The 24,359-nt window shown below is 58.2% G+C and overlaps 1 protein-coding gene across 9 annotated transcripts; it reads left to right on the top strand.

The window, feature by feature from the left end:
* Positions 1-73: 73 nt before the first annotated feature.
* On the top strand, positions 74-23,571 carry FBF1 (Fas binding factor 1). 9 transcript variants are annotated; one of them, XM_029926839.1, is made up of 31 exons: positions 75-273; positions 667-725; positions 1,238-1,322; positions 1,880-1,907; positions 2,911-2,952; positions 4,463-4,556; positions 5,809-5,869; positions 6,608-6,658; positions 8,199-8,340; positions 8,815-8,892; positions 9,458-9,577; positions 9,906-10,041; positions 10,162-10,295; positions 11,415-11,514; positions 12,547-13,008; positions 14,363-14,461; positions 14,818-14,906; positions 15,049-15,107; positions 15,884-16,039; positions 16,163-16,263; positions 16,389-16,595; positions 17,284-17,391; positions 17,466-17,605; positions 17,678-17,796; positions 18,849-18,971; positions 19,056-19,241; positions 19,945-20,121; positions 20,208-20,345; positions 20,435-20,552; positions 21,696-21,805; positions 22,413-23,571. In XM_029926839.1, exons 3-31 carry the CDS (start codon positions 1,320-1,322, stop codon positions 22,494-22,496), a joined length of 3,465 nt encoding a protein of 1,154 aa, XP_029782699.1. In that variant the 5' UTR covers positions 75-273; positions 667-725; positions 1,238-1,319; the 3' UTR covers positions 22,497-23,571. The 9 variants fall into 9 exon arrangements, with proteins under 9 accessions (XP_029782705.1, XP_029782704.1, XP_029782699.1 ...); XM_029926845.1 differs by lacking the exon at positions 667-725 and having other exon boundaries at positions 74-273; positions 9,464-9,577; XM_029926844.1 differs by lacking the exon at positions 667-725 and having other exon boundaries at positions 74-273; positions 16,392-16,595.
* The last annotated feature ends 788 nt before the right edge of the window (positions 23,572-24,359 follow it).

Raw genomic sequence — 24,359 nt, 5'->3', positions numbered from 1 at the left:
GGAAATGTAGTTTATCTCGACGTCCCCTGCTCCTCTTGCTCCAGCCGGTGAATGGACCGAGGACTACAACTCCCAGGATGCATCGCGGCCCACCTTTCTCCTGAAGGCCGCACAACTGAGAGTTTGGTGTTCGCGGGGCTCCGGCCAAGAGGCCACGGCGAGCTGGGCACCAGTCGGGACCTGAGCAGGGGCTATGGCTGGGACAGGTCCCGGCGCCTGCGCCTCTGCGGGGAACGGCGCGTGACCCGGGAGATTTCAGGGGCTGGGAGGAGAGTAGGTGGCGCTCGGGGTTGAGCTGGGCTGGGCGCGCCAAGGGGCTGAAGCAGGGAGGGGCGCCGAGTCTCCCGACCGTGGGGCGACTCCCGGCGGGTCCTTGCTGAGTGGCGGGCTGGGGACTTTAAAATGCCTGGCACGGAGTTGGCTGAGCGGATGCGATGACGCGATGGTACTCTGTGGCCCTTCCGCCTTTGCAAACTTCTCGGCGATTCCCGCGGTCTGGGAAACTGGGACGGGATCCCTGGGAGATGGAAGAAACTCCTGAATGTGGTAGGAGACAAATCGTGTTAGGACTTGCAGGTCGTGCAAACTGCCACCACCAAGATAGAGCAACACGAACAGAGGGACCCCTGTACGTACCCCTAGATGAACTTTGCATTCTGTTAACAGGACCTGCAACACCAGAGAACTAGACCCCCTCCGACTCCTTTCTTCCAAAGCATGGGAAGGTCTGTCCTGGTATTGGTCAGGATGGGGAAGGAGAGAGTGACAACTGAGTAAAACACCTCTCTATGAATGGACTAAGAGGATTTACAGTTAGCCTGAAGGGAAAAATTTCTGCCATCAGTGAGAGTAGTGTTAGGCAGCAACCAGCCCTCACATCCCCTCTGTGCTGAATGCCGCCTAGAAAGTAGCAGTGTGGTGCCCCCGAATGCCTACTGGCCATAGTGCGAGGCACCCACCTCCTTCCTGAGATGGGCGCACCCCATGTCCTGCATCCTCCTTCAGGGTGAGAGATGAGAAGCACCCCACTTCACGTGAGTAGTCTCACAAAGCTCATTAAGTCACGCAGAGCACTTGGCTTCTCTAAGTTGCTCTCTCCCTAAAGAATTTGTAATTTATCAAGCTAGGTTTGGGCGTCTCCAAATGAGTAAAGAGACAGAAGCCTTGATAGGCCTTGGGCCCCAGCGCTGCTAAAACTACATTAGTTTTAAACAACCGCTTGAATTTTCTTCATTAGGGAAGATGAGCCTGATGCAGGCAGAATTCCGATGAGCTGGACAGCGCTGTGACAAGTTCCAAGCAGCCCCCAGGGCCTTGACATGGTAGGCAGAACGCAAACTCTCAACCCCCCTCCCACCCCCAAGATCTCGACTGCACGGAGGACTTTAGGGGGGGTGACAAGGACCAGGATACGGTCCCCAGAGAAGAATGACAGAAGTAGAATTGATATCTGATTTATGCCCTGAGCAAGACTTCTGAGCCTCTGCGTGGTCAGCCGGAAGCATTTTTAAGTGTCTCTGGCTGGTGTTGAGAAATCAGGGACACAGAACAAGGGAAACTCTTCCCAGTCATGTCAATCCGCCTGGAGGGTTTGCACGTGGCATCTGGAAATCAGGGGAAAGGGGGAGACTTCTGCCAGCCACATGGCACCCAGAGTGGCATCCGTTGCTGGTTAGTGGGGGCTGTTTCCACGCTCTGAATGAGTCTATTCTCAGAAACTCTGGGGAAGTATAAAGAGCTTTTGTCTCCAAATGCCACTGCTGCTCCTTTTCCTCTGGTGACTTGGCCAAAGGCAAAACAATTTATCCTGTATTCTGGCTCCAGCCGTGTTCACTGTTTGGTTTGATTAATGTGATTGGGTTTTTTTCCCCCATTTTAGGCACCAAAAACCAAGAAGGGATTGAAAGGTGAGTCGAGAGGGGCGCCTGGGTGGCTCAGTCGGTTAAGCGTCCAGCTCTTGATTTCAGCTCAGGTCATGATCTCACGGTTCTGAGTTCGAGCCCCATGTCGGGCTCTGTGCTGACAGCATGGAAGCTGTTTGGGATTCTCTCTTTCTCTCCCTCTCTCTCTCTGCCCCTCCCCTTCATGTGCTCTCTCTCTCTCAAATTAAAAAAAAAAAAAAAGAATCCTTGTTATTAAAGAAAGAAAGGTGAGTGGAGAAATGGAACATCAGCCTTAAGCCAAAAATAATTCCCCCACCTTTCATCCACAAATAACTTAGACGTGCCTGTATCTAAGTGTTCTTGATACAAGTCTTGCCGATTTTGCCATAATTACGCAGGTGGTCTGGTCTGCCTAGGGACACCCCCCTCTCCCCATGCCACCTGTGAGCCCTCAGAGTAATCCAGAAATAAACAAGGGTTGGGGCTTGGGGAAAAAACTCCTTGTCGGGCTCTGTATCCAGAAGTGTATGGCTGGGGTTAAAGGTGGTAAAGGCACGTAAGCTGGATTCGAGAACTAATTCAGTGCTTGTACTTTGGGTTTCCCCCTCGTGCCCCCTCTGGAAAGTGGCCAAGGGGTTGTGCCTCCAGACCTGCTCTGCAGGGAGCAGTAGGTCTCAGGCAGAAGGATACAAGGAGGCTGTTGGTGTGTGCCTAGAAATCTTGGACACGTTTTCCAAGGAAGCTCGCTGGGCTTTATTCAGTCTAGAAGACTCCCTCGTGGGCCAGTGTGTCCCCCGGAATGTAGGTTCTCCTGAAAACCTTCACCATCGTCCTTTGAGAAAGCGGTTTTCAATTTCTACCCTGGGATCTTTCAACAAGACATTGTGGTCTGTTGTCAGAGAATTAGGAACCGTCTCGAAGAGAGAGCGGTGTCGAATCCGGAACTGGGATGGGGTCTCAAGACGTGAGGTTTGTGAGGACATTCTTCTTTCCTCCTCAAGTCTTGACGGCTCCTTTTCTGTTCTAGGCTCCATTGATGATGTCCTCGGTGACCTCTTAGGGGATGAGAGTAAGTGTCCCTTTCCCAGAATCCTCTGCTTTATAGGCTTGCTCTTTTTTTTTTTTTAATTGAAATCTAGTTCGCATAAAATTCACCGTCTCTAAGTATACACTTCACTGGCTTTTAGTACATTCACAGTTACCCTACCATCACCACAGTCTAATTCCAGAACATTTTCATCACCCCATAAAGGAACTCCATGCCCATTAGCAGTCACTCCATATTCTCCCCTCCCCCAACCCCAGACAAGCACTTACTCACTTTCCCTCCCTATGGGTTTGCCTGTTGGAGGCACGCTGTAGAAAATGGAATCACAGGGGCACCTTGGTGGCTGAGTCGGTTAAGCGGCCGACTTCGGCTCAGGTCATGATCTCACGGTTCATGAGTTCAAGCCCCATATCAGGCTCTGTGCTGACCACTAGCTCAGGGCCTGGAGTCTGTCTTCAGATTCTGTGTCTTCCTCTCTCTCTGACCCTCCCCTGCTCACACTGTCTCTCTCTCTCAAAAATAAATAAAAACATTTAAAAAGAAAGAAAGAAAATGGAATCACATTCTGCATGGCTTTGGCATGTGGCTTCACTCACCTACCATGGTGTTCCCAAGGGTCGCCTGCCCTGTGTCATTCATGTCTCCATTCCTTCCGGTGTCTGGACGGTATTCCGGTGTGTTGGACGGACCATGTTTTGCTTATCCGCTCACTGGGTGCTGGACACTCGGGCAGTTTCCACATTTTGGCCCGAGTCGGGTGAATAACACTCTTAGGGACGTTCGTGGACACGTTTTTGTGCGGCCGTATATTTTCAGTTCTCCTGAGTGTCTACTGAGAAATGGAGTCACTTCCATGGTAACTCCACGTTTAACCTTTTGAGGAGCCACCAAACCATTTTCCACAGCAGCAGCGCCATCTTACATTCCTGCCAGCCATGTGTGACGGTTCCAGTGTCTCCACACATCCTTGCCCAGAACTTGTCTTTTTGAGTATGCCCATCCTTGTGCGTGTACAGTGGTGTCTCGTCATGGGTTTGATGTCCATTTCCCTGATGACTAGTGATCCGAAGCCTGTTTTTCATGAGTTTCTTGGCCATTTGCATATCTTCTTCGGAGAGAGGTCTAATCAGCTCCTTTTTGAAATTGGGTTGTCTTTCACTATTGCGTTGTAGGCGTTTCTTACATAGTCCAGACACTAGTTCTTTATCCTGTGTGTCCACATCTGCCCGGAGGAGCAGGGCTTCAGGGTCATGGAAGCTCGAGGCTCCCCGCCCCCGGCCCAGAGGGACCCGCGGAGCCCCAGCCGTGTGTTCCGGCCGAGAGCTCTGGGTGGCAGAGTGCATCGCCCTCCCTGCATCCCCTGCGGCGGGTGGGGCTGGGCCCTGCATCTGCCACCAGTTGGCGTTCAGGGTTGACCTTCCTGTAATGAGGTTTTTCTGGGAGACCTTGGTGGGGAACTCTCCATCCTTACCATCTGGACTCGAGTTCCCGACCCAAACGGCACCTTTCCTGTTTTTTCGGTTTTTTCCAGTGATGCTGCCGGAGGAGCCTGTGAAACTAGCTCCCCGGGCCCGAGATGCCGCAGCCACAACCCGGGCGCCCCCTTCTTCAAGGGCTAGAACAAAGTAAGTGCAGGACTGGCTTGGGTGGCTGGGACCCCCCCGGTCTCAAGGCTCTTGTCTCCTCGCCCCCACTTTCACTTGCTCTGTGCCCCACTTCCGCTGTCACTCACTTCCTCCCTTCTCTCCATTCCCGGTCCGTGAACCAGCCTGAGGGGTAGAAAGAGAACTGCCCAGGGGTCAGAAGTCCTGGCTGCTAGTTCTATACATACTACTTACTGTGTGGTCTCAGGTGATTGCTGAACCTCTCTGAACCTCAATTTTCTTTTTTTTTTTTTTTAATCTTTATTTATTTCCGAAAAGAGAGAGAGACAGAGTGCAAGCTGGGGAAAGGCAGAGAGAGAGGGAGACACAGAATCCGAAGCAGGCTCCAGGCTCTGAGCTTTCAGCACAGAGCCTGACGCGGGGCTCGAACCCACGAACTGTGAGATCATGACCTGAGTCGAAGTCGGACACTCAACCAACTGAGCCCCCCAGGCACCCCTCTGAGCCTCAGTTTTCTTATCCCCAGAAAACCCGAATTGGCTTTCGGATTGCTTGTTCTAAAGCACTCCTGACAATCCAGAGATGGGAAGGGGTTTTGTGAGTTCTCCGTCCTCCACTTTCATCTTGGCCAAGCAATTCTGTTTTTCTCTCTTATCTGTTGCTTTTAACAGTTTGGTCTTTTTTTTTTTCCTTCAGTCTTGTGGCCTTTTATTTATTTATTTATTTTTTTTTTGGAGTACAGCTGACACACGGTGTTAAAATAGTTTCGAGTGTACCACGTAGCGGTTGGACATGTCTTTAGTTCTCCTCTGCTTACCACAAGTGTTTGCCAGATGGTCTTTAATTTTTTTTATGGTTATTATTTATTTTTGGGAGACACAGAGAGACAGCACGAGCAGGGGAGGGTCAGAGAGAGAGGGAGACATAGAATCCGAAGCAGGCTCCAGGCTCTGAGCGAGCTGTCAGCACAGAGCCTGACGCAGGGGGCTCAAACCCACGAACTGTGAGATCATGACCTGAGCCGAAGCCAGAAGCTGGACGCTTAACCAACTGAGCCACCCAGGCGCCCCTGCCAGACTATCTTTAAAGGGGCTCTCCTGCTTTAGAAAAAGGGAAAACCTCTGCATTAGGTGGCCTGTGAAATTCCTTTGAGCAACACCGTCCTGTTCTCCTGGAGAAGCCTCCCGGGTCCACCAGGGCTCCCTTCCTTCCTTTCTTGGAATCGGTGAGTGCCCGGGGGCTGCAGGTGGGTGCTGACGTCACGTGTTTGCAGGTCCCTCCTGGAAGACTGTGCCTTCAGCACCACAGCAGGCCTGACAGGACCTGATGCTGAGGTGAGTCCGGCTCACCCTACCCCCCACCCTCTCTGCTCATCCCTAAAAGAGTAAAATGGGTGTGGTGGCTGGGGGGCTTCTCACAGAAGGGTTTAGAAGTGTCTGCCAAGACAGTGTGTTCTTAAAACAATACCCAAGGGCTGCCAAGTGGACCCCAGTGTGCACCCAGTCTTTTCCTTCCTACCGGTGAGGTGCTGTTGAGAGTGGAGGGCTCCCAGCAAGTGCCGGAGTCTGGGACATCGCCCTTTGTGACTGGGCTTCCCGTCACAAACTCCCCGGCCGTCCGGTCACACAGCTGGGAAATAACATAATTTTTTTAAGTTTATTTATTTAGAGAGTGAGAGAGAGCGTGCAAGCAGGGCAGGGGCAGAGGGCGAGAGAATCCCTAGCAGGCTCCACACTCATCACAGAGCCAGACTCGGGGCTCAATCCCACCAACCACGAGATTGTGACCTGAGCCGAAATCAAGAGTCAGACGCTTAATCGACTGAGCCAGCCGGGCGCCCCTGGGAAGGCCAGAGATGAAAAGGTTCTTTCCAGTTGGGAGGCACAGAAAGCAGTAGGGCCTTCTGGGTCTCCACACCTGGGTCCCTTTGGCTCCCGACTACACTGAAGTCCCAGGTGAAGGCAGGACCTGCTATCTGTGCCGCCCTGGCCGAGCTCTGCCGTCACAGGAGCAAGGGAACAAGGAGCTAGGACCCTCAGCTAACACGCGTCCTTACCGTCCTGTGTGCTTAGATGTCAGACCTCTCAGACGCAGACCCTCAGGCGCTCCTCCAGACCTTGAAGGTAAGGCGCCCACTCGGGCAGCTTGGGGACCGAAGGGGTGGGACCCGGATGTTCCGTGCTGAGCCTTCCTTCTCCCCCACGGTTCTCGCTCCACAATTCGTGTTTCTGAGCCCTTCCTAGTCAAGAATGGAGCTCATCCGTGAGCTGCTGCCCTTCTTGTCCCTCTACATAGAAGTCTGTTTTCCTGGTTTAAAGAGATTCGCCCACCCAGGGACACCGGCCTGCACCAAGCCCCTAGTGCAGCGGGGCTGGCTCCCTCCCTCCGGGCTGCACCCCTGTACCAACACCAGCCCTGAGGGGAGAGGAGGAGAGAGAGACTTCTATGGCTGCTTCCTAACTGTTCTCGGTATTTCTTTCCACATCCCCTGCAAGTCCCCTTCAGTCTGGCCGTGCTCTCATTGGATCAGGCCCCAAGGCTAAGCTTAGCAGTGGAATTTTACGACATAAATTCTGTATGGTTTAGAAGATAATCTTCCAGGGTGCAGGTGGCCTGGCCGGGATCTGGAACCTTAGATCAGCTCTGCTCCGCCTGCTTGTCCTTGGAGGAGCAGCCTCCCTCCTCTCGGCCTGCCGGTTAACCCATGGTCCCAGCCTTTGGGGGGAAGGAAGAGCCCGAAGAATCAGAGTTTGTTCCCTTCTTGGCCCTGTAGTGAGCCTCCCTAACCTCATCTCGAAGTCTCTCTCCCCCAAGACCAGCAGGCCAGCCCCCCTGCTGCCAACCCTCAAGTCCTCTGCCGCTGCTGCCGCTGCCTGTGGTGGTGGTGGGGACTCTTTGAGTCTCACGCCACAGCCACAGGCTGGGACCCCGCCCCCCAGCTCGCTCCGCTTACCTTTGGTTCCGTTTTCTCTCCCAACACACCTCGTTCCTGCATCATTTTCTCATTTCCCTTTGTCCCTTGCGCTTCTGCCCCTGGGCTGCCGAGCATCCTCCCAGATCGAAGTCCTCGTCCCCTCGTGGGGATCCGCATTTGGCGAATGTGTGCGGGGGGCCACGGTGGCCAGGAGGTGCAGGGCTGGGTGCCTGGTGGCTTCTTGTGTCGCACCAGAGAACCTTCACTGACCCAGAACATCGTCTCTCTCCCACGCTGCCGCTTCTCACAGCCCGTTCCTGACCCAGGCGGGCTAAGGACTCCGTGACTTGCCCCCGGGCCCCTTCTCACAGGCCAGGACAGTCCCTTTGAGAGTCTTCAACCTCGGGTCATGTGGTTTTGTTCCCACCGTGAATAGAGCTTCACCACTTCCTAAGCCCGTGTGAGAAGGGCCAGCAAACGCCTTTTAGTGACCCTGGTAGTGGCAGGGGTACCATCCGAGACTGGGGGGCTTATCAAAGACCGAGCCGGTGGAGACTTTGTGCTTTGGCCTGGCCTCTGGCCCTGTTCTCTACCCCTGTTGGGGTCAGTTCCCCACATCGAGTCCCCTCCCGTGTGTCCTCCTGGAACATGGAGACAGTGTCACCACCAGGCTGCTCGGAGCACGGGGGCGTCTTTCAGCCACTGGCCGGGCACCTGTGGGAATTCCTCCCTCCTCCCTGCTTTTCCAGGACCTGGATGACATGGATGCCGACCTCTTGGGTCTGAAGAAGACCAATCTGGCCTCTAGCAAAATCGCTGCAAAGGGCTCTGGGAAAGAAGAGTTGCCGAGTCATCTTAAGTCTGCCAGCATATTACCAGCCAGTGGGAAAGGCGAGTGGGAGAGAGCTCCTCATGTCTGGACATGCTGGGGCCTTGGCGGATCCTCAGCCGGGAGCTCTCACTGCCGGGGGTTTTCTCTGCTTAGGGTGGAGAGAGGCCCATTTGAGTGTTTGGGGCGGGGAAGGGGCAGCTTCCTCCCTGCCTCGTGGGGTTCCAGTGCCTCTGAGTCCAACATGGCCGCTCCTGGAAAAACCATCTGAGTTAAATTGGGGAATTTGGTGGCAGCCCGTGGTCCTCCCGAGTCCACGACTCTGTCTGGAGCGACATGTGACTGAGGGGCAGGAAGTGGCTTCAGACCACGTTTCCCTGGCAGAGGCCCGTGTGAGGACTGTCTCCATTAGCCAGGAGCCCTCAGCGCCCCCAGAGAGAAGTGCACGCCACCCCAGGGTCCCAGTCATGGTGTGGCAGGACCTAGGCTGGGAGAGGCCCAGGCCCGTGACCTCGCCTTCTCTTTACTTCTTGCAGGGGACACCATTCCCGCCAAGAAGTCCCCTCCCTCTCCCAGCAGCTTCGGGCATCCGTACAGGAAGTTTTCCTTCGAAGGTACGATGGGCCCCATGGTCATGCTTCTGGGTCACGTTGGTTTTAAGAGTGGAGGAAGCTGGGTAATGCCAACTCGCTCTCCTGAGGTCCGGTCACTGTGCGTGTTGAAGGAGGAGCGGACAGCCGGTGCCACTGGCTCAGCTCCTCCAGAATTCAGAGAGGGACCAACATGTCGTGTTGGCCGGGAGATTGGGGCAATTTATTTGCGAGGACTTTGAAGCCAGACATCAACCTGAGGGTTTTATGAAGTATAAGAATTCCCTTCCCTCTTCCGAATGCACAAGCGTTTTATTTACTCCACTTCTGATGCCCGGGGGACATTTCCAGAAGGCTGTGCAGACAGCGGAGTCAGGGGGCCGCCGCGCTGGACTGCAGGCCGAGAGCACCCCTCCAGCTCCCGGTCTCCTCGGAGCCTGGTCTGCATCCTCCGGGTGCTGAGCGGCCCGCTCACGGCGGGGGGTAGCTAGGAACCCCCCCAGAGCGGCAGCCCCTCCGGCACAGTGTGGGGCCCGCTCCCCTGAGCACAGCGTGCGGTCCGACTCGTGCTTTCCCTTCTGGTTGTGAGACTCAGGAGACCCGTTGGCGGGACTTCTCTCCGATGACGAGGAAGGAATCACCAAGAAGCCACCCAGGACAGAGAGTAAAACGGCTTCCGAAAAGGGCCCAGCCCCGGTCCGAGACCAAGGTAGGGAGCGTGGGCTTGTGACCCGTCCGGGGGCAGACGCAGCGGGCGGCAGGCTGGCTGGGCTCTGCGGTGCGGGACCAGAACTCCGCCAGGCCGGGACCATGGGCCTCTGGTGCTGGTCCGAGGGGTTATTGGTCTCTCCGAAGGGGAGGTAGGATGTGTGACCTTGGGCGTGGCAGGCGGGGGCAGTCAGGTCCTATGGGCAGACCAGACATGTACAATGCCTGCTGTCACCCCCAGAGGTCCGCGTTGCAGAGAAATACCCTCGTCGACCCGTTCAGACAGCATGGTGGGCCACGGGCATTGTGCCCGCTGTTCTGTGTTCTAGGTCCCTCCATTCCTCTAACGCCCGGGGACACCCCAGTCCGAAAGAAAGAAGTGCTATTTGATGAGGAGGACGACATCATGGCCACGCTGGGCTTTGCGGACAGCCCCACCGCAGAAAGGAGGCAGGCGGGAGACCAGTAAGCGCCCTTACGAGCTGGCCACACTGCAGGTCCTGGGGAAAGCCAGACAGTGGGCCCAGTGAGGCCCCCCAGGAGCCCCTCATGTTCACGTGTTCCTGCGCGTGTCCTGTCCTGCAGGGAAGGGCCCCGTCCTGCTCGCTCCAGACTGGATGAGCTGCTGGGTTGGGGCACGGCCACCAAACCGCTGGCCCACCCGGGCACTGGGGAGCACAGGGAGCTCAAGCTGGACAAGCAGTTCCAGAGGCCACAGGGTGAGGAAGCTCGTGGGGCGGGGGACCCCCAGACCACATCTCTACCACAGCCCGTAATAAGAAATAAGCTTTACGGGGCACCTGGGTGGCTCAGTCGGTTAATCGACCAACTTCAGCTCAGGGCATGATCTCAGTTTGTAAGTTCGAGCCCTGCATCCGGCAGCGTTGAGCCTGCTTCAGATCATCTTTCCCCTTCCCTCTGACCACCCCCCTTGTGCATGTGCCCTTTCTCGTCTGTGCTGACAGCTCAGAGCCTAGAGCCTGCTTCTGATTCTGTGTCTCCCTCTCTCTCTGCCTCTCCCCTGCTCATGATCTGTCTCTCTCTGTCTCTCAAAAATAAATGAATGTTAAAAAAAATTTTTTTAATGAATAGATGTTAAAAAAATTTGTTTAAAGCTTTACGTCTCACACGTTATTATGACTGAGACAAAAGTGTCAGGAAATAACAGCTACTATGTTCAGCTTTCTGTCATTTATCTGCGTGCTCCTTGATTTATAAATACACTGGTTGTGACTCATTAAATCAGTTTCTTGCTGACAGGTAGCAGCTCACAGTTTGAAAACCATTGTCCGCGTTTCTCAAAGCGTCAGGCCACGGGCCATCTGTGGAGAATCATTCTCACGACGCCAACAGCCCCCCAGGCCTCATCTACAGGCTGTCTGGGGCAGGACCCCACCAGTGCCTCTGTCCCCACTCCGAGATGATGCCCTGTGCGCCAGACCCCGACACACTAGGCTCCACACCCCTGCTTTTCCCCAGACCAGCTTCCCTGTGCTCACTAGCCTGATACATCAAGCTGCTAGTTCAGTGTTGTGTTTTTTAAAACATTTATTTAATTTTGAGACATAGATAGAACATGAGCAGGGGAGGGACAGAGAGAGAAGGAGACACAGAATCTGAAGCAGGCTCTAGGCTCCGCGCTGTCAGCACAAAGCCCGACACGGGTCTCGAACTCACGAGCCATGAGATCATGCCCTGAGCCGAAGTCGGATGCTTAACCGACCGAGCCCCCCAGGCGCCCCTGCCAGTTCAGTTTTCTTTTTTTTTTTTTTTTAACAGAGTTCTGCAGCCACAGAAGCGTCTCCCTTGCTCTAGATCACAGGCTCCTTCATTTTCAGACAAAGAAATTCCCTGGGGTGATGAGGACTTCACCTTTGGGGCCTACCAGCCCACCGTGGGCTCCTCCGAGGCACGGCAGTCCCGCCGGCAGTTGGTCAGGTAAGCAGGGCCTGCTGGGAGCCCTGGGGCTTGGTTTTGGGGGCAGGTGCCCCCTGGGAAGGAGGAGGCGGTGAATGAGGCAGAGGGGCGGCACCCCGCAGGTACTGAAGGAGGAGGGGGTTGGCCTGTCCCACCCACACAGGCCCATTTCCTTCCGGCCTCCTGGGAAGGCAAAGCAGGAGGGGACCCCAGCTCTGCCTGGAACCCTCAAAGCCACAAACAGCTGGTGTCAGCAGACCTCCCCCAGGGAGGTCCAGTCCCCGGGGGGTAGCGAGTCCGTGAACCTCCGGGGGCTCCTCACAGCCTGCTGCCCGGGAGCTCCCTGGGGTCCGCCGTGATGCCAGGCAGCGGGCTCATCCCGATGCGCCGCAGACGTTAAGAATTTGCTGAATTTGGAGTTTTCGTCCCGGTATAGATTTTAAACGTGGTGCTTCGAAATGATTTCAAACTGACAGCAAAGTCGTAAGAGCCCTGCCCCCGCCCCCTCGCCCAGGCTCCGCAGCTGTTGACGTTACGCCGTGTTGGCTCTATCAGCCTCTTTCGATCTCAGTAACCCTCCGCACACACTGACACGTTCCCCAGTCCCCGTGTACTCTTAGACCTTGGAACCCGCTGCCCCTGGCCAGTGACACTTCCAGGCAGTGGCCAGATAAATGAACAGGTAACAAAATGATGGAAAACCTAAAACCGCTTGATCCAACGGAACCTTCTCTGGAGCAGTGTGCCCACGGTTGTGACGTGGTCCTGTTTGCTGCAGGTGGAATTGTCCCCCGTTCCCGCGGTAGGATTCAGGATGTCTGTGTTTGATGGCGCTCTCTTAATGGCTCTCAGCTGGCCGCTGCCCTGCCACCCAAGCCGGTGTGGGCACTGTGCCCGCGGGGTGTCGAGCTGGCTGCGCAGAGCCCCGGGCTCCTCTGGCCCCTCAGTGTGGGCCTCACGGTCGCCCCCAAGCAGTGGAGGGAAAGGCCGGTCAGGGGGCTCTTAGGACGGGTGGCTCGCCCTGCCTTAGACCCCCTCCTCTCTGCCTTGAAGTAGGTTCTTGGCAGAAGGTGGTGCAGACCCCAAGGGAGAGCCAGCCTCCAAACGGGAGAGCACCCCAGTGGCCGCCAGCCCCACCCACCCCAGGAAGGGAGGAGCCGACTGGCTGGGGCTGAAGGACGAGGACCTGCTCCCTCCGTCTCCCTCCAGAGAGGCCCAGAGGGGAGGCTCAGAGGCGCCCCCCACACCTTCTGCGCCCCTTCCCGGCAGCCAGCACTCTGCCCCAGCTAGACTGCCCACCTCCTCCCCGGGGGCCAAGCCAGTGCCAGCTGGTGCAGGTTTGCCTGCCAAAGCCGGCCAGCCTTCGCAGCTGGGAGCATCGAAGAAGGAGGAAGAGGATTGGCTGAGCCAAGCCTTGTCTCGGAAGAAGTCCCAAGGTGTGGCCAGAGAGGAGCACGCCGAGGCCTCTGAAGGCCAGCACTTGGTGGGGGCCGCGGGCAGCCCCCCTGCCAGCAGGTACTGGCTTGGGCTGCTGTCTGGGCTGCTGTCTAGTGGAGGGAGGGCGGGGCAGGGGTGGGGTCCTACCTCGCCCATGTCAGTGCCACGAGGTGCCACCGAGGGCCTGCATGCACCGCCTCTTAGCTCCGCCTCTCTATACCTCTCTGGGCGTCCCAGAGACGGCGTCCGGCTCCCCACTCATGCCCAGGTGCAGACGTGAGGGGACCAGGACGCCGCTGACACACCCTGACTGCCGTGTGGACAAGGGCCGACTTGATCAGGCAGGGACAGAGGGTACCCTGATGGGACAAACGCACAGCCATCTTGGTGCCTCTGAGTAAGGGCCCTGCCCACGGTGCCCTTGGGCTCACAGAAACCCAGGGTCTAAATCTATTGGTGCCTCTCTGGCCTGAGCTAAACTACGTGACGTGTGCTTATGATTGGGGGAGCGTGAGAGAAGACAGTGGCTAAGGGGCAGCTCCTGAGGAAAGCCACTGAGTGGCGATCTGTGGGACAGGACAGCAAGTGACCTCTGGGGGCAGGAGGGCAAAAGGGACCAGCAAGACCGGGATCATGCAGAGGAAGTGCCAAGATGCCACGTGGCCCAAGCAAGGAAGAGCTGAAGCGGCCAGTTCTGTGACAGGCCAGGAACGTAACCCAGCCCTGGGGCCGCTGGGTACAAGGAGGGTGGCTTTTCCGCCATCTCCTCCAAGAGGAGAGCGTTCCCCTGACCCCGAGAGCCAAGGTGGGTGGGAACCACGGACAGAGGAGAGGAGCCCAAAGGGAGCTGAACTTGGCAGGAGAGTGAGCAGAGCCCCAGTCTAACTTGGCAAACCTACGTGGGCCAGACCAAGGTCTTAGACTTGAACTTACCTCTGGTGTCTAACACCTTGGTTGTCACGCCTTGGACTGTCACACATGGTCAATGCCATTCCCTGTGCCCTAGCAGGCACTAGGGCCGGGAAGGGGTACTAGAGGGGCACTTGGGCAGCTCAGTCAGGTAAGCGTCCAACTTCGGCTCAGGTCATGATCTCATGGTTCGTGGGTTCGAGCCCCACATCGGGGTCCATGCTGACAGCTTGGAGCCTGCTTCGGATTCTGTGTCTCCCTCCCTGTCTCTACTACCCCGCTCATGCTTTGCCTCTCAAAAAAATAAGGAAACATGAAAAATAAAAATAAAAGAAGGGTTACTGGAAGGCCAGGGGCTCAGACTTGAGGGGAGAATTCCCAAGGCCAAGATGGGATGATGGGAACAGGAGGGGGGTGAGGAGAGGAATGGCCAGCAGCTTCATGCTCAGGCCCTGTCCCCGCCCGGCCACGTCTACTCTGACCTGAACTTCCTGCGCCTTTGCTGTAACGTTTACTTCCTCAGCCAGCCTATTGCCAGCACGCGAGGGGTCAGACAAGCAGCCGCTGGAGGGCCCTCAGGAACAGCGACACACAAGCCACCAGCAGGACCTGCCATCTCAGGGTGTGTCTGCAGGGGACTGAGGGTGGGGGAGAGGCTGGGTCAGGCCTGCACGGGCCCCCTTTTTAGAGATGATGGGCAGCCATGCTCGGCTCTGTTCGGTCAGCTCAGCATATGGTATTCACTACTTTGTATCAGGCCCACTGACTAAAGGGACCCGAAGCCAGGTCTCCGTCTCCTTTGTCCACCCAAGACTCACTCTTAGTAAATTGTCAGCCCCCAGAACCTTCCAGTCAACTGTCTGCTCCTGACGTTCTCCTTTACTGCCCGTGCCAAGCCTCTTCTCACCTCCCTGCAGCCTACACAGTAGGCTGTTCACCTCACCACCACTGACCCCCCCCAAATCTCCGTGTCCTCAGGTCCCCCGTGGCCTGGAACCAGGCTGCCGTGGCCCTCCGTGTCGGTGACCCACAGAGGGGAATGGCCGGTGCAGACCTCTCCACCGCTGGTTTGTTTTCTCCGTTGGATGGTGCTTTACCTCTGGGTGTGGAAGAGGCACTTGGGGCTTCCTTCGGGGCCGGGAGACGAGTAGAGCTGGGCCCTCCAGCCTCTCTGGTTCTCCTGCTCATGTCTCCGCTGTTGATTTTCAGAGCCTGCAGCCTGCTTCCCGAGCTCCCAGGACCCCGCAGGGGCTTCTGTGCCTGTCCAGGTAGGGAGTGGGGACAAGCGGGGAGAAACCTCTCCCACAGCAGCCTGCCGGGAGTCCTGTGTCAGGACATCAGAGGGCTCACCGGGCACCGCCCCCCAACACTGCCCTCAGCTTCTAGCCTTGCCGCTCTCGTGCAGAGTTGGGCACTCATTTTCCGGCTCAGGGAGGGAATTAGAGATGGCACCCAGGCAGGGACAGCTGGGAGAGCTCCAGCCAGAAAGCAGGGCTGCAGGCGTCCCGTGGCTCCGTCCAGAAAGCCGCCTCCATACCTGCCATCCTCCCGCCGCCGCTCCCCATGTTTCCCACGTGTGGAAGCAGCCACTTCTGAGCCCAGCCACGAGGAGGCCACAGAGGCATTTCCCCGGTAACCCAGAAGCACCTTTGGAGACGGTGGGTGGTGGGCCGCCCGCAGGAAGCAGGGTAGTGGCCAGCATTTGGACTCGGCCACAGAAGGTGCCACGGCCGGGAGCCTTTGTCACAGCTCAGGTGCTGCGGGGCTCTGCCGCTGTCTAGGAATCTGGACCATCTGCTGGGAGGGCGTGGGTCGGAGCGAGCAGGGAGCTTCGTTCTAACTAGACCCAGTGGGGAGGCGCAGTGAGTGCGCGACTCCAGGCCTCGCCCTTGGCCTCTTGGTGCCACATCTTTGTCCCCGTCTGCAGCCACAGATCAGGCACAGGGCCCCAGAGGCCTAGCGAGCTGAGGCCCAGAGGGAGCTGAGCCCGTCTGAGTCCCTGTTTCCTGCCTAACCCGGAAACGCCTCTCGCCCTCTTCTACAGTCCCTGCTGCCAGAGTCCCTGGTGCGCAGCCTGGCACCAGGCACAGAATACCAGAGGCAGCTCCTGGCCGCACAGGTGCAGCTGCAGAGCGGCACTGCCGAGCTCCAGGCTGCGCTTCTGCAGAGTCAGGCCCGGCAGGCAGAGCTGGAGGCCCAGGTGAAGGGCAGAGGGGCAACGGGCTGGGGGGCGAGGGCGTGACTGGAGGGCGTCCCTCCGAGGGCTGGAAGGCCCCCCCAGGTGGCCCAGGGAGCCCACTGCCCTCCCACCCTCCATCTTCAGGTGCGGAAGCTGGAGCTGGAGCGGACGCAGTACCAGCTGCTGCTGGAGAGCCTGCAGCAGCGGCACCAGGCCGACCTGGAGCTCATCGAGGGTGCTCACAGGTACCCATGCTCCTCCCATCTGGGCATCCCGAGGCTCGGGGCCCACCTGGGCTGATGCCCTCAGAGTGGTCTGTGGGCATCTGCCTTCCCCCTCTGAGCCCCACAGCTGCGTCCTTTGTTGGCAGAAGCCGTGTAAAGATGCTAGAAACGTCGTACCAGCAACGGGAAGAGCGGCTGCGGAGGGAGCACGAGGAGCTGGCGGCCCGGTTCCTGTCGCAGTGCCAGGAGGCCGAGCAGGCCCGCGCCGAGCTCACGGCCCAGCACCAGCGGCGCTTGGCGGCCGCCGCACAAGAGAAGGACCAGGAGATGGAGCGGCTCCGGGAGCTGCAGCGGTGAGGGCGAGGCCTGGGATGGGCAGGTAGAGAGGGTGGGTGGAGAGCTGGCTTCAAGGACCCCAGGAGGAAGTCGATTCCCAGGAGACCCCGAGCAGGGGCATGGCAGTTCAGACTTGACCCCTGCCATTCGAGGACCAAAGCCAAGCACAGCGAGCCCTCGCCTTTTCTGAGGGGAGGGCCCACTTCTGTTACAGCAGTGGGGCGGGGCCCCTATGGAGCCCCAGGGGTCACTGGCTATTCAGATAAGTCCTGGCAGCAGCAAGAGCCTGTACTGAGTCAGGGCCTCGCCGGCTGGAGCCCACAAATCTAGAAGAGGTTTGCAGTGTTGTGCCTGGCGTGTCCATCCGGCTGATGAGATGTCCATTCTGCATGAGAGCAAACTGAGAAAGGGTCCGTTAGGCAGTGCAGGCCTGTTAACGTGTCTCAGGTTGGCCAGACAAGAAGGGGCTCTCCGCACACCTGTCTTCTCTTCTGTGGAAAGTGTCCTTTGCTGAATAACGGAAGGAATCTCCCCGTTGGAGTGGAGGTGGCATTGAGGTCTGAGGACAGATAAGGATGCCAGGGAAGCGGAGGCAGAGCCTGGAGGCACAGAGGAGGAGGAGGAAAGAGCCCAGGCGCACTGATGGCCGAGCCCCCCTCCCGTGGAGCCCCCAGCTCACTGCGCGCCCCCCCACGGTCCCCTCAGGGCCTCCATCCTGGAGATGCGCAAGGACCACGAGGAGCAGCTGCAGCGGCTGAAGCTGCTGAAGGACCGGGAGATCGACGCGGTCACCAGCGCCACCTCCCACACGCGGTACGTGCGCCGTCCGAGCCCGGCCGAGGGGCAGTGCTGGGGCCCCGCGCCGGGCTGACCCAGGGCCCCCCCAGGTCCCTGAATGGCATCATCGAGCAGATGGAGAAGTTCTCCAGTGGCCTGCAAGAGCTGTCCTCCCGCGTGGAGGCCTCGCACCTCAGCGGCGCCCAGGAGCGGGAGCTGGGGCTCCGGCAGCGCGACCAGCAGCTCCGAGGTACCGGGTGGGCCGCGGGTGCCCCCCCCTGCCGCCCGGCGGGCGGGCGCTGAGCACCCTGTGGCCCCCCAGCGCTGCAGGAGAGGCTGGGCCGCCAGCAGCAGGACATGGAGGAAGAGCGGAGCCGGCTCCAGGAGGTCATCGGGAAGATGGAGGCACGGCTGACCGAGCAGAGCCGGCAACTGGAGCAGGTGGGCCGCCCCCCGCCGCAGGGCCCATGTCCCCAGCACCCCGGGTGTCAGCGGTGCCTCCCTTCCTGCCCACCTCGCCCTGCTCTGCCACGGTCATTGGCCACTGAAGCCTGTGCCTCCTGAGCTGTAACAGATGCATTTTTGAACTCCTGTGTATCTTTTGTATAGAGTAGCAAGCTTTCTTCTCTAAAACATAATAGCCTTTGTTTTCCTTACACCAGCTTATAACAAGATAACGTTATACTGAAAGATAATTAAAGTCCAGTTAGCAGGGGCGCCTGCGTGGCTCAGTAGCATGAGCATCTGATTTCGGCTCAGGTCATGATCTCATGGTCGTGAGTTCCAGCCCCACATCAGGCTCACTGCTGTCAGCCTGTGGGCACAGAGCCCGCTTCAGATCCTCTGTCCTCCTCTCTCTGCCCCTCCCCCACTTGCCCACTCTCAAAAAATAAATACAAAAGAAAAAAAGTCCAATAAACAATAAAGGAGAAAATGTAAATTAGCCACCAGCCAGTCCTGTAGACTCGACCCACAGATCCTGGTGTTCTTGTACCGTGAACCATATGTATTCAGTTCTCCATGTGGTGACTTGATTAAGCCCCTGCCTCCGGCCACCCACAGTCAAGCTGCTGAGCTCATGCTGTGTGGCCCCTAGTCCCCCGGCGAATGCCGTGTCACGCCCACCCTGGCACACTCACCTGCGCAGAGGATGGGAGACGGGCAGGCAGCACCAGTACCCGGCATTTCGGGGAGTAAGGGGCGTGGCTGTTCCCAGGCCCTGTGGAGCGGCCCGGTGCTTCTGAGAGCCACTAGGCCTCTAGGCCCTAGTTCCTGAGCCACTCGGCCTCGGTGCAGTTCATCCGAGCCGCTGGGCCCTGGCGGCCCCGCTCGGCACCCCTCCTCCTGTACCTCTCCAGAAAGGAGGTGTTTGTGGCCTAGTGTGGGAGGAGCGGGTGCATTTGCACAGCTCCCGGGGTTCACGGTCAGGCCAGACGTAGGGGCAGGCAGAGCGTGGGGGGGGGCACATGTCCTCAGCCCACCCCCACCCCCAGGAGCGATGGCGAGTGAACGCCGAGCAGTCCAAGGCCGAGTCCGCGCAGCACGCTCTCGAGGAGCAGAGGAAGGTCATGGTCCAGCAGATGGCCATGGAGCGGGAGGAGCTGGAGAAGGCCAAGGTGAGTGCAGCCCCGCCACGCTCAGCCGTGCTCCCTGCCGCAAGCCCAAAGACCCTCACGCCGTGGCCTTCCCCCACATCCCAGAGCGCCTTGCTGGAGGAGCAGAAGTCCGTCATGCACAAGTGTGCGGAGGAGCGGCGGCGCCTGGCAGCCGAGTGGGCCGACTTCTCCGCGCAGCAGAAGCTGAGTAAGGAGCGGGCTGAGCGTGAGGCCGAGAGGGCGCTGCAGGCGGACACCCGGCGGGAGGGCACCCTCGTCAGCCTGGTCAAGGTAGGCCCGGAGCCTCCAGGACAGCAGGGAGCTCGGCAGCCCTGCCCTTCCCTTCCCTGGGCTACCCCGCTTCTCTGTCGGGAAACATGCGCTTAGCAAAGTGTAGGAATTAAAACAATAATCATACAAGAATAACTTCCTGTGACGGCCTAGGTGCTTTATACGCATTCCCTTATTCAATCCTCGCTGCGTTCCCAAGACTTAGTCTAAATTTTTTTTTATATGAAAGAGAGTTTATTTTTCTATTTATATATCTGCCTTGGTCTAGAAAAGACTAAAGGTGCCTTTAGTCTAAAATTTTTTTAAGCTTTATTTATTTTTGAGAGAGTGTGGACAGGGAGAGAGACAGAGGGAGACATAGAAGCCGAAGCAGGCTCCAAGCTGTCCACATGGAGCCTGGAGCCTGATGTGGGGCTCGAACTCACGAACTGTGAGATCATGCCCTGAGCCAAAGTCAGATGTTTAACCGACTGAGCCATCCAGGTGCCCCCATGACTTAAATATTCTAGAAATGAGGAAGCTGGGGTCCAGAGAAGTTGGGCCCCAGGGTAGAGGGCGGCCCCAAGGCTTGACCCCAAGCCTGTTGGACCCTCTGCCCCGCCACCTCCTCCAGAATCAGGGTGGATCCAAGCCGTGGAAATGACGCAGGGTGGGCCAGGGTTCAGCTCCCGAGAGAAGGCAGCGAAGGCTTTGCCGTCCCCAGGAGCAAGCCGAGCTGAAGATCAGAGCCAGTGAGCTCCGGGCCAAGGAGGAGCAGCTGGCGGCCGAGCGGGAGGCCCTGGAGCGCGAGCGGCAGGAGCTGCGGCTGGAGAAGGAGCGGGTCAGCGCCGCGGCCCTGCGCACCCGGCTCCGCGCCGAGGAGGTGGAGAGCATGAGCCAGGTGCCTCGGAGCCCAGCCCCGGGGGGCACGGCCGGCACCCCCACCCCACGCCAGCCAGCCCTGCTGACCCCGCTGTCTCCCCTCAGGCAGCCTCGGCCAAGTTCGAGGAGGGGCAGCGGGCGCTGTGCGAGGCCCGGCAGGTGCAGCAGGAGCAGCAGGCCCGGCTGCAGCAGGTGCAGCGGCAGCAGGAGCAGCTGCGGCAGCAGGAGCAGCACATGCACCAGGCAAGGCTCCTCCCGCTCCAGCCGCCCCCACGGCCCCCACCGGTCACCCACCCTCACAGCCACGTCCTCCTCTTTGGGGTCGGGGACAGGAGCATCTGAGTCTGGCCCAGCAGAGGCTGCGGCTGGACCGTGTCCGCCAGGACCTGCCCTCCAACCCCGTGGCGCTTCTCACCGGGACCGGGGGCCCCGCGGCGTCCTGCCTGAGCGGTGAGGAGCCCCCAGAGGGAGGCGGGAAGTGGGCTGGGCTGGGCCGCTGGGGGTGGGGTAGGTTGGGGGGGCCAGGAGCAGCCTCCCTCGGCCGGGTTCCGGGGGCCTGTGGGAGTCCGCTTGCTGGTCCTTTGTTACACAAGTAACGCACGTCCATTAGAGCCAACGAAGTAAGAGATAAGAGATAGGAAAGCTGTTCTGTAAAATGCCACCCTCTAGAGAAAACCACTTTTAACGTTTGGTATGTGGTATTCTACACTGTGTATGGTTTTTTTTTTTTATTTTGAGATTCTACGTTTTGTACCTAGATTTTTTTCATTCAGAAATAAACAGGGGCGCCTGGGTGGCTCAATCGGTTAAGCATCCGGCTTCGGCTCAGGTCATGATCTCATAGTTCGTGGGTTCAAGCCCCACATCGGGCTCTGTGCTGACAGCTAGCTCAGAGCCTGGAGCCTGCTTCGGATTCTATATCTCCCTCTCTCTCTGACCCTCCCCTGCTCGCGCTGTCTCTGTTTCTCAAAAATAAATTTAAAAAATTAAAACACACACACACACACATAGAACATGTTTTCCTATCAGCAATTAAACACTTAACCATAATTCTTTTTTTTAATGTTTATGTATTTATTATGTGGGGGGGGGGGCAGGCAGAGAGGGAGAGGGAAAGAATCCCAAGCTGGCTCTGCACTGTCAGTGTGGAGCCCAACTCAGGACTCGATTTCACGAACCAGGAGATCATGATCTGAGCCGAAATCAAGAGTTGGACCCTTAACCGCCTGAGCCGCCCAGGCGCCCCTGATCATAATTCTTAATCAGCATAATTGTCCATTACGCTCCATGTTTTTACTGATTCTCCAGTGAGCAGTTTTTCGTCACTAAGGTAAACACCTCATTGGAGATGTTTGTACATACACATCTACACCTCTGCCTTGAGTGTTTCCCTTGAATAAATTCCTAGAATTGAACTTGCCAGGTAAGATCCCATGAGCATTTCCAAAGGCTTTGGAGAGTTGGTGGAAGTGTCCAGAAGGTTGGCCGGGTTGTAGCCTCCCACGGGGGCAAGAGGCCCCAAGGAACCCAGCCACGGCCGTTCTGTCCCCCTTCGTACGCTGCAGCCCCTGACCTCCTCCTCCACCTTTTCAGCCACTGTGGCTCCTGTCCCGGCCACCCTCGGGTGCAGCCCGCTACCCAGCAGCCTGGGCCCCTCGCACCTCCACGCCAGGCTGCTGCTGATGAAGCACACAGCTGAGCAGGTGAGTGTCCTGAGCCGCCCACCCACCCTGGGCCCAGGGCTCCGTTGTTCACTCTGGTGGGAGGCAGGAAGGAGCACACCCTGACCCTGGGGGTGCTGAGCCCCCGCCCCAGAACAATAGTGCAGATTGCCTAGTGAGCATCTCTGAGACCCGTCCTCCAGGCCTGGTTGGGTGGGACGCAGCTTGCATCCATCATCTCCGTTGAACCTCACAGTAACCTTGGGATCGTAATGAGAGCAGCTCTCCCTCACGGAGCCTTTCCTACGAGCCGGCTCCGTGCGAAAGCTCTACGTGCAGTGTGAGCTTCTGCCCCGCCCCCAGCCCTACGGGCAGGTGACGTTTTTGTCTCCTGTTTCTAGACAGGCTTAGAGAGGTGAAGCCATGTGCTAACGAGGGGCCCCCAGGACTGAGACCTGGCCTGTTTCACTCACTTCCGTGTCCCTGCCACCCCGCTGCATCCCAGAGCCAGGGAGTGCGTGGGGGAGAGGGCCCCTGGGTAAGAGCTGGCTCCACTGTGCTCTCAGTCTTGTTAGCCAGCGTCCCTGTTCACAGAAGTGGGTACAGGAGGGAGCCAGAGGGGGACTGCTCAGCCGGCTCTGCCTTTCAGGACCGTGACTTCTTGGAGAATGAACAGTTCTTCCTGGAGACCCTGAAGAAAGCCTCCTACAATATGACATCCCATTCATCCTGAAGGCCCCGCTGTCTCCGCAGCGAGGCCTCCAACCCTGGAAGTCTCTCCCACCGCCCCACCGGCTGCCAGCACAGAGGAGGGGGTGCCCGGGGCCTGATTACAGCTCTTCCCGGGGACAGGGTGCCAGTGCGTTCTCTCTGGGTGTGCCAGCCAGTGCCTGGAGCCTCTAAGGCTTGAGGCGCAACGGCCTCTGGGAGCCGTGGGACCGACAGCAGCCCTGCTACACCGCCAGCCCCTGAGTCTCCACCCCTGACTTCCAGCTCAGATCCAAGGCTCTGACGGGGCCTCGTGGACCTCGCCCCTCCTCAGCGGGCAGGATGCTTTCACCTGGGCCTCTTCTGAGCCCGAGAGACGCCACGAGCAGCCCCCTGCCCTCTCTGAGAAGCCAGCGGAGACAGCGCAGGCTCAGAGCACATATTTTGAAGCGCCTTCTATCCTGCTGGCAAGGAGATGGGTGGTGCTGTGGGGGCAGAGAAGGGGCAGGGAGGGTGCCGTGCCCGGCCAGGCCTTACCTCGCAGGATGACGGGCTCTCGGCCTCAGCCTCATTCCCAGCCGCCGGAGGAGCTGACCGGCCCTGCTCGGCTTCTTCTAATCGGGCTTTCCAGAGGCGGGCCCCGGGTGGCGGTGGGGTGGGGGGTGGGGAGGGAACAGTAGAGAGGCTTCTCTGTCCTGTTCACCTGCTGCGAAGCCCCAGCACATGGGAGAGAAGACAAGGGAGCGAGGGCCTCTGCCCTGGGAGGGGAGAGAGCACCGGGGAACTTCGCAGGGCCGCCCCTGGGGGGGCGCCTTTGCACACCTCCCTGCAGGGGCGTCAAGAGAGGGGCTTGGTAGTTGTCCCAGCAAACCTGAGGCTGGATGGGCTCCACTGACAGCCACAGTTCCCCTGCAGCGGCTTCCCTCAGCGAGTGACTGGTCATCTTCCAGTAGAGGACAAAGGGCTGCGGGGGTAATGAGCAGGCGCAGTTTCTCTCTCTGCTCCTTCAGGACAGCGTTCAGAAGGATCTTCTCATGTACCAACAATTCACAGCCTTCATCTTGGATCCATTAAATTGCTATATTCTTTTTAAAAAAAAATGTTTAACAGTCTTATTCACCTTTGAGAGAAAGAGAGACAGAGCACAAGCAGGGAGAAGCAGAGAGACAGGGAAGGAGGCACAGAATCCGAAGCAGGCTCCGGGCTCTGAGCCATCAGCACAGAGCCCGATGCGGAGCTCAAACTCACGAATCAGGAGATCATGACCTGAACCCAAGTTCAGACACTTAACCGACTGGTCCACCCAGGCGCCCCTGACCTATATTCTTAACGGTGGGATTGTTACAATGTGCCTTGACTCCTGAGTTGGATTTTCAGAGTCGGTGTCTGGCTCTGTAGCGCTGTTCCTTGCTGGAAAGCTGGCAGGCGCCGGGACCCTGAGTCCACACCCCGGCCGGCTGTATGATGACCAGGAGAAGGGCATGAGGATCATCTCTACCTCACACATGAAGGCACAGGCTCAAGGACATTAAAGAGTCCACCCCAGGTGACAGAAAAGAGCACCTTTTGCTTGGGTACATTCCAAAGCCCCAGACTGTCCACCACCTCACTCTGCTACCTCCTTCTAGAAGAGCACACCGCACCCTGTGCTGTCGTCAGGTACGGAGATCTCCAAGCTGCTGCTCGGGTGGTGCGTGCCCGGAGGAGGGAAGTGTCACTGTCCCTGTTAGAAACCTCAGTGACACTTGGAATTGGGTCCTTCTCGCAACAGACAGCCACCCCCGTGTAAGCACCTGCAGAGTTGTGAGCACGGGCTCGGCCTGGGAGCGGCTGGCACTTCCTTAGTCCCTCGACAGACAGGATCACACTGCAGGGGGGCCCCAGGGCC

This window comes from Suricata suricatta, chromosome 17 (genome assembly GCF_006229205.1).
Source record: "Suricata suricatta isolate VVHF042 chromosome 17, meerkat_22Aug2017_6uvM2_HiC, whole genome shotgun sequence".
NCBI classification, from domain to species: Eukaryota; Metazoa; Chordata; class Mammalia; order Carnivora; family Herpestidae; genus Suricata; species Suricata suricatta.
This window is presented reverse-complemented; position numbering and strand designations above follow the sequence as displayed.